This window comes from Ctenocephalides felis, unplaced genomic scaffold, assembly GCF_003426905.1.
Source record: "Ctenocephalides felis isolate EL2017-DRISC unplaced genomic scaffold, ASM342690v1 CF-g0.4_SCAFFOLD_00615, whole genome shotgun sequence".
Taxonomy (NCBI): Eukaryota; Metazoa; Arthropoda; class Insecta; order Siphonaptera; family Pulicidae; genus Ctenocephalides; species Ctenocephalides felis.
Window position 1 is genome coordinate 6,697 of NW_020536769.1, and position 8,880 is coordinate 15,576.

Consider the following 8,880-nt stretch of genomic DNA (forward strand, 5'->3'; position numbering starts at 1 on the left):
CCATCTACATATTCTTTCAATATTTATTAGTTAAAAAAATTAGATTTCTATACCACACAATGCACAAACAAAAATAAAACGCTTGTTCTCTATATATCTAACCTAATTATAAGTCTTAAAAGATCACTTTCAATTAAAGAGCTGCACACAGTAACACTTACTATTATAACTTATGAGCTAAAATAATGGAAGCTTCATTATCATTTATTAAGTACAACATCGTTCGAAGGTGATTGGCTATCTTGAAATTATATTTCAAATTTAAATAAACTTAAAACTAGTTTCTAATCTCATTCCAACGTCATATATAAAACCCAAGGCACTTCGTGAGGGTTGATTTATATTAGCATAATAGTATTATAATTACCATTTAAGTAATGATCTAACTATGTAGCAAAATCTACCTTATCCCATGACAATGGCGTACTGTGCATTTTCAGATCTTCAATACCTAACAGATCGAATGCTCCACTGTTTGTACCAAGTAGTGGATCATAAGTAGATAAATCTGCATTTTGCGAAGTAGCCATCGATATTGGCATATGTTGCTGCGTAACAAAATATTGATGTGGAGGAGTTGACATGGTGTTATTGTCATGAAGTTCAGAAACAGGAATAAGTGAGTCAAGCCATTCATCCATCTCCATAGGCGTATCTCCTATATCCATAAACTCTGGAGGAAAAACAGCACCAAATCCATTATTACAAACATTATTGTTCGATAAACTTTGATTGTATCGATTTGTTAATGAAATATTATTTTGTAACATATCCACAGATTGAGGTCCTACATTTTCTTCTTGCATGCTGGTATTATTTTCGATTACATTTTGTTCAACAAATTCATTCACATATGAGTCCATATTACTATTGTCCTGATTTTGTACTCCATCCATTCCAATTTCCATATCCAGTTCCGATTCTAATTTATCACAGTCTAATGAACCAAAGTCCAAACAATCAAATGTTTCTAAATCTAAGCCTAATGCTTTTAAATCTAAATGTCCCTCCTCGTTTTGTTGTTCTAATAGCAAGTCAGAAACTACTTTCTGATCTTGGTCAAATTGATCATGATCCAAATGCTCCGCTGAAGCAATATCCTGCAGCAAACGAGTGCAATTGTCCATTTGATTTGTTACGTCAGGTGTTAAAATATTTGCATTTGAAGCAGTGTAGGGCAATGGAGGCGGTGGAGGAATAAGGCTCGAGTTTTGGTAAACAAGGCCATTATTTAAAACAGCAGTTCCGGGTGTGGTTGGAGTAGCTGGGTCCTGGGCAGCACTTGGAGGAAGTTCTCCATTTTTAATTAATATTTCGAGAACATCATCAACTATCTGTGATTTAATATGACTTTTACTTTGAGGTTTTTTCAGCTGACTCGTAGCGATTTCATACTGAGGTGGAGATTTTATATCAAGAACTTCATTTGATTCAGGCTCTATTTTTGGTTCAATTGTAATCGTAGGCATATCATCATGCGCTAAATTTATTTCATTTGAAATATTTTGTGGAGATGATATTACATTTGTTTGTTCTGATGTCAATAAATTTGCTGGTACTAAAATTGTTGGCAATGATGCAGTTCTGTGATGTTCATTCATCAATTTTCCTTTGGCTAACTTGTTCAGTACTAAGACAGCTTGTTGTTTGTTCAAAACTATTCCAAGATTTTTTTTGCCTTTTACTGTTTGTAAACCATTCACTATCGTTGTTGAATTGTCAGTTTTTGGTGTGGCCATTATAGTTCCAATATTAAATCCATTGATCTGAATAGGCTTTTGAACCATTAACAAATTTGCTTGATTTTTTGCACTTAAACCTTGTTGAAATGCTACGTGCTCCTTCTGTTGCTTTTGCTGATTTTCTTGATGTTGCTTTGTTTGCTGTGCTTGCAAATTTTGCAATTGCTGGAGATGCATCGATATTTTTTGGGATTTCATTTTATTATGTAAATGCTGTTGTAATGCTAATTTTTGATTTTTAGGTTCTTGAGAACTATTAGTAGGAGCTTGTCGCATTTGCTGTACCTGCAATTGCGATTTATGAAGTTCTCGCTTCAACTCCTCAATTTTTCTCTGTTGCTCTTTCACTATTTCATCAGGTGCCGGAGTTTGTCTCCCGCACATTGATCCAGGTGAATCAGCTTGTAAATCCATTGCTTCGTGATCCGATGCAGGTGATAATGAGTTGCGAGGCGAATTGACTCCAACTTCTTCGCTAAAATCTCCATGTAGAGATTCTTCGCTTGATACACTAGGTGGTGCTGGGGTATCTACACTTCCAGAATCGGACTCCGATATCATAATATGAGGTTTTAGCCTTTCGATCAGCTGTGGTTTCGAACCGGATACAGGAAGATTTCTTTTCTTGAGTTCAATTTTCAAATCAGATACTTTCATATCTTCTAATTTACCAAGAGGTTTCATAAATATATCTGAATTATTTCCATTGTTAATCGTAGGAGGAGATGAAGAAGATGGAGAGGATACAGCGACAGTTACATTTTGAGGACTTGCTATTGTTACAGGCTCGCTTGAGTTAATAGTAATAGGCTTTTGGTTGGCAGGCAATATAATTTGTGGATACTTATGCTGCCATTCCAATTGCCATTGTAAGAATAATTGTTGTTGTTGTAGTAATAACTCATAAGAAGTTTCCCCAGCTGCCGCCGCTGCTCCTAAAGCAGTGTTTTTCTGAGCGCTTGGCGGTCCTTTGTATTCATGAAATTTAATAGTTCTGGCTTTTGGTAAAGATTTGCTACTTTTACTTTTTTTTCTATTTTTATCTTTGCCTGGAGCATCGGTTTTCAATTGAGCTGGCTGCAATGGTGATGGTGCTGTAGGCCTAGGTGTGACAGAAGCAGTGGAATGAGTCGACGGAGGCGATGAAATTGATGACAAAGGACTCAAACTTGATGCGGGACTTGCGGCTAACGGAAGAAATGTGGGAGTTGTGGTATTTCCACAAACAACACTTTGACACAATTCAGCAAATGTGAAACTTGCAGTTGGTAAAGGCGCTGGAGTGGCTGCCTTAGTCACATGGACTATAGGCTTAGATTCCGTAGAACGCGGCGGTGTACTTCTCGTATCAACACCGCCTTCTGAACTCTGAGAATCATCTTCGTATGTGACATAACTGCTTGGATGCTGCGGCCTATTTAATTGTCCTTCACATGTGGCGCGAAAAGGAACCAGTCCTTCTTTAACGGCGCGCTCTATTGGTTCATCAGTATGTAATATATTCTTTTTAATTAACTCTAATGGACCTGGACGATGTGACAACTGATCATTAAGCTGGTCAGCCAGCCTTGCTTTCTTTAACATGCGCTGACGTTCAGCGAGACTAGGATCCACGTGACCTTCTTGTTGTTCTAATATATGTCGTCGTTCTAACTCTTGGCGATCTGGTCGTTGTTGAATTTTTGCCTTCAATAGATCTCCTGTTTTTGCACGTTCTAGTTGCTTGCGTTGTTCATGGAAAGCCGGCGGTGTCTTAAGCGCTGAAACAGCAATAATTAGAATTATTTCCAGGGATATAATTTTTCTTATAACAATTATTAATAATAATACAAACAGAAAATAATTTATAGTAATTTTAATTTGAAATCATTTGCATTAATTTTACAGTAAATGGCGATGGATTAATGGATTTCTGAATTGTAAGCTAAAATAACAATGCTCCAACTCATTAATCACACATGCGCCAAATGTGCTATTTCAAAAGAAACACATGCAATGTATTGTACTGTTTATTCTACGAATCAACATACGAATGTTTTGCTCAATCTAAGTAATCGTGTATTGTTATTTATAGATCAAAATGAAATAATGATAAACTTATTAAATCCTTTTCAGAATACTTGCAAATAGTAGCTTTTATATCGCAGATAGAAAAATAATATAATTAGCAAAGAAAATTATTTATTATTATATGTAGGAAACAAGAAATTGAATAAATGACAGTGCATTAGACCTTTGTTTGAATCTTAAGAGCCTTTCCATACGATTGTTAAATTATTTTTTTTTTGTGTAATTATGCATTTATAATGAAAGATGCGTAATTAGTGCCCAATTAATTAGTTTATAAATTGTTGGTAAATAAAGATAAATGCAAGCACGTGTAACGAATTCATTCAATGGCTAGCGAATGAGTAAGTCTGATGTTACCACATGGTGGCGGAAACTATTATTAACTATAGATATAAATGATGACAAAATAATAATTATATAAGAATTGTTTGGCAATGATGCTATGCATCAGCTTTGCCGCATAAAACGAACAGCCAAAAACACGGAACGATATAACTTTAGAGTTGCTCTTGACAGATCCCAATGTATGGTACATCTCCCGACAGTTTACTAGGCTGAATCAGGCGTACATCAGGCAACGTGTTTATTGCGTAACGTATACAATAAACCGCGATATAAGTTCTGGTGATGGTTCAAGGTCGATTCAGTTCTTAAATAATTAAATGGAGAAAAACATTTTACGAGAAAGGATCTTTAGTACATAGTGGACAGGGTATGCATAAGACAATTGTAATAGAAAATATCATACATCAGATATCTTATCAAAAATAGGTCAATATAGTTAGATAAAATTCATCAGAAAATTTTAAAAATTCTATCATTAGTTATATTAGTTGAAATCTTATATTTAAATAAATACTAAATTTTTGAGATTATTTTGCACAAAAGATTATATACAAATAAAATATTAAACGCTTAAGTATATTAATTATCATGATAACTTACGAATCAGTTTTACACTATTTATGAGTGATACAGAAGTCTTAATGAATGTAAAAGTATATTTCGTAAGATTGCGATTTTCCATTATTAGAGAAGATTAATGATTCGTATTTTCGACATGATGCACATATAAATGATTTTTTTTAACATTGTAAAAATAAATGACAATTTCGCATGTCTAGTGTCAACAAGTATTCGCAAGTAGGTTGGCAACTATCTTTAAAAGTCTAGACAAAAAAATCTTAATTTGAAACATATGTTAAATTAATTATGTTTGTTAACAAAAAAAGAAAATATAATCAGTTGTCATAAACAAATATGCTGTTTCCATTTTTTTCTAATAAAATCTAAGTAAAATGTTATAGCTTTCCTAGATTTACGTCTGCTTCAAGATGCGATATGTATAAGAATTCTTTTTAATAGATTTTCGTGTTTAGTTTTTCTTCAAAAAACTATTATGCTTTACGTTTTTATTTGCCATCGGCCTTGACTGAAAAATATCTGTTTTCGTCGCATTTAAAACTGACAGAGACCGTATGAACAACGAAAAGAAGCCAGATACTAGCACAGTTCTTTTATAAATAAAGATGTAAGCGTATAAAATATAATTCTTAGCATTACTCATTTCAAATTCTTACTTTACGTGCAACTACTAATCAAGTAAGTAATTTATAATTCAATAATTTTCTAATTATGTGCTTGATATATATTTTCTAAGAACCGGAAGTATTTTGATAAATACAATTTCACAATGTAATATACCACAGTCACACCAATTCTCGAATTAGCTTACTACTCTGTTATATCACTATAAATTTACTGAAGTATAAGAGAGCAAGAACAAGAAAGTTGTGTAAATGGGTTCAGCAGTCTCGTAAGGGTATATTTAATCAACTTGATTTTTTTAACATTTCCTAAACTTTATATTTAACAAAGAATGAAATTATAGCAGGTGTGGTTTGTGAAAAAGCTTATTTGAGAATAAGCCAATTGAGGAGTATATCAAATATTTATATTTATTTTTATATAAAGAATTATTTAGGCTATGTATAAGAAAACACACCACTCTCCCTTTTTGCAGCTAACTTTATTGAAGCAAGAAAAACTTTTGTTGCAAAGGTTTTTAATAGTAAGAGGGGCACTTTCTCTTGATCATCCATAACATTGTTAATTTACCAGTTAGCCGGGAGAAAAGTAAATTAATTGGTAAATTGAACATTTGTCTAAGTAGAAATACAGAAATACAGTCTTTGAATACGATGGATTAGTCATAAAATCAACCACACAATAAAAGGGCGAGTGGCCCAACCGCACACAGCTCCAGAACGGTTGTGACAGGTAAAAAAATAATAGATTCAAAAACAACAGCTATAAACATCGAAATGGTTTATAGCGACATTTAAGGTTAGAAATATGTAGCACAATACAACATAATCATTTAAACAAAGCTTATAAATATAATATAACAATACAATAAATATATTTTTTTAAACAATAAATCTTTGTAAAATATCTTGTTTTTTTGTACGAAATTTTCGCTTCTCTTTCTCTTTCGTATTTTGCTTTAGTTAAGTTGTATTTTTCTTTAACTGTTTTATTTTTGTTCACTATACATGTCACATGAAACAAATCTAATTGCTGCTAATTGATAAATAATGTTCAAAATATAAGAAATCGATCATAAAAACTTACTTTTGACTTTCAAAAACTACAGATCGTGTTAATGTAAGGAACTGACTCATTGCAATAATGTAAACTTGTTCCAACAAAAATACTTCGTCTTTCTCGCTTTGAACCCATTCTCAAAATCAGCATTCAGTTAGCTTTTATAACGACTATCACTACTGTATCCTGGCACAGCCGTACCTAGTCTCATCTACTAGTACTACTTGATGACTGCCTCGAAATGCGAATAACTTATAAAAAAACTTAAAAAGTTAGAGCGAAAGTTCTATATTTACCTTTCTCAAGTTTGGTATAATTAGTTCTTAGCAATTAACAATTAAACATACTTTCAAGTTACTATTTATTTATAAAATGTATCAATATTGTTCGTTATATTTTTCTCTATGAAAAATCAAGAAACGTCAGTTACTTATAACTTTAGACTAAAACTATCGATAGCTATTCCTACCGCGGTCTTATTGATAGGGTAGCAATAGATCAACTTTTTTTTGAGAAAAAAGAAAAAATCACTAGTAGTGAAGTGGGAAGAAAATAATATATGCGCATTCGGATAATTATCATATAGTCTCATAACAGTATTATAGCACTTTTAAGATATATTGTTTTACAAAAAGTTTACAAACGGTCAATTTGAACAGTGTTAATGAAGTTAGTGTAATTAAAAGACTGTAGTGTACTATTATTTACATAGTAAATATATATATATATATATATATATATATATATAAAAAATATTGACTTACGAGGCATTATCCCCTGAGCCACTAATTGGTTGATTGGCCTCCGCATCAATAGCTTCACTTTCAGCGCTGGAATATCAATGACAAAATGTCATAAATCATTGTTAAAGCACAAAACACATAACACAAAAAATATTGCTAATCTTACAAATGTTATTTATTATCACTCTATTAACTCACTCACGTCAATATAAAATAGTCCATATTTTAAAAAATGTAAAAATTCTCGATGCCCACAACTCGATGTACGTTTTATGACTGCCGGACAAATTATTTATTGATAAATATATTTAGCATTCGGTATGTAAATTCATTTCAATAATAATAGCATATCATGACAGCGTTGGCAAGACGCATGATCACATTAAAACGCCTACCTTAAAAATGTTTGCAAATTATCTCAATGCCATAATTAATCATAAAGATATTTCCAGAATTGAAATCCTCTGTTTACAATAATAGTTATAACAAATGCGAAAATATAAATATAAACAGGATCCACATATTGGCATACCATCTGCTTTATACGGGCAATTATAAAACATCCGATGATTGTCGCTGATAAAACCAAAATTTAATTAACATATTTTGCATTATTTTATAACTGTTACTGTTATTTGACAACATAAGTATGCCAAATACTATTTTATTTCACTTAAGTCAATGAATTAAATGAATGCTGGTAAATGATTTTATTTAGACAATGGAGTATTATGGTCTTCAATGATATTTCCAACAAGTACGTGACGACTCTAGTCATTTGCAATCAAAACACGAGTGTAGGACCACAGGAAGTCAAGACGAATATCACATACTAAAAGAAATATAATGTAAATCTTTAAAATGCAATGTATTAAGACTATAAGTTCAAATGAATATATTAATTGAAAATGTGGAAGTCTTTAATAACAAAAACATAATAATTTATCAGATTCTTAGCATACTCTATTTCAAACGTATAATATTAGCACATACTATGTGTATGCTATATAGCATAAATATTTTTTAAATAAAGCCCTATTTTTAGGATAAACTCAAATTAATATAATCGTTATATGATCGATGATATATTATTGGTCTTATTATTTTATAATAGGCTGATTTGTGAGTAATTATAATATAAATAATGGTGCATGACATGATGTTTTAAGATAAATTTTTGGAACTTTTCGTACCGTACCGTACGCTAATTATTTTTTTTTTAAATTTTGAAAATAGCTTTTTTGAAAATTTGGATTTTTTTTATTTTTAAAGAAAATTTTGAAATAATTCGACTTTACTGAAAATTTTCATTTTCGATTTGTTGAGATTACTTAACTTACCCTTCGGGAAGTTATTAAATGACAGATAATTTATAAAATAAGCAATAAATATATTCGAGAAAGTACATTGCCGATAAATAAATGATATACATCCTGACTAAAAAGTCAATGATTCCATTCGAAGAATGTATAATCAATTTGTTTTGGTTGCTGTTTCGGATACCATAAGTATTTTATGTTTGGGCAAATGTGCAAGTTCTAAATGTTTAATTTCTGAACCGATGGTATTTTTCTCAAATCACATAATAAATTAATTGTAATATGTACGTAGTCCTTTTATAATTAAAAATTTCAATCAAAATTATTATCTCAATACCTATATTGAACAACACTTCTAAAATATAGAGAAATAACTAAATAATAGTAATAAAATAATTT

General features: G+C 31.3%; 1 protein-coding gene across 2 annotated transcripts; it reads right to left on the reverse strand.

The window, feature by feature from the left end:
* Window positions 1-234: 234 nt before the first annotated feature.
* Window positions 235-7,297, reverse strand: LOC113366638 (MKL/myocardin-like protein 1). 2 transcript variants are annotated; one of them, XM_026608287.1, is made up of 3 exons: window positions 7,184-7,297; window positions 919-3,502; window positions 235-681 (listed from the first exon to the last, which is right to left on the reverse strand). In XM_026608287.1, the coding sequence occupies exons 1-3, from the start codon at window positions 7,227-7,229 to the stop codon at window positions 387-389; spliced, it is 2,925 nt and encodes a 974-aa protein (XP_026464072.1). In that variant the 5' UTR covers window positions 7,230-7,297; the 3' UTR covers window positions 235-386. The 2 variants fall into 2 exon arrangements, with proteins under 2 accessions (XP_026464072.1, XP_026464063.1); XM_026608278.1 differs by having other exon boundaries at window positions 235-3,502; window positions 7,184-7,268.
* Window positions 7,298-8,880: the final 1,583 nt, after the last annotated feature.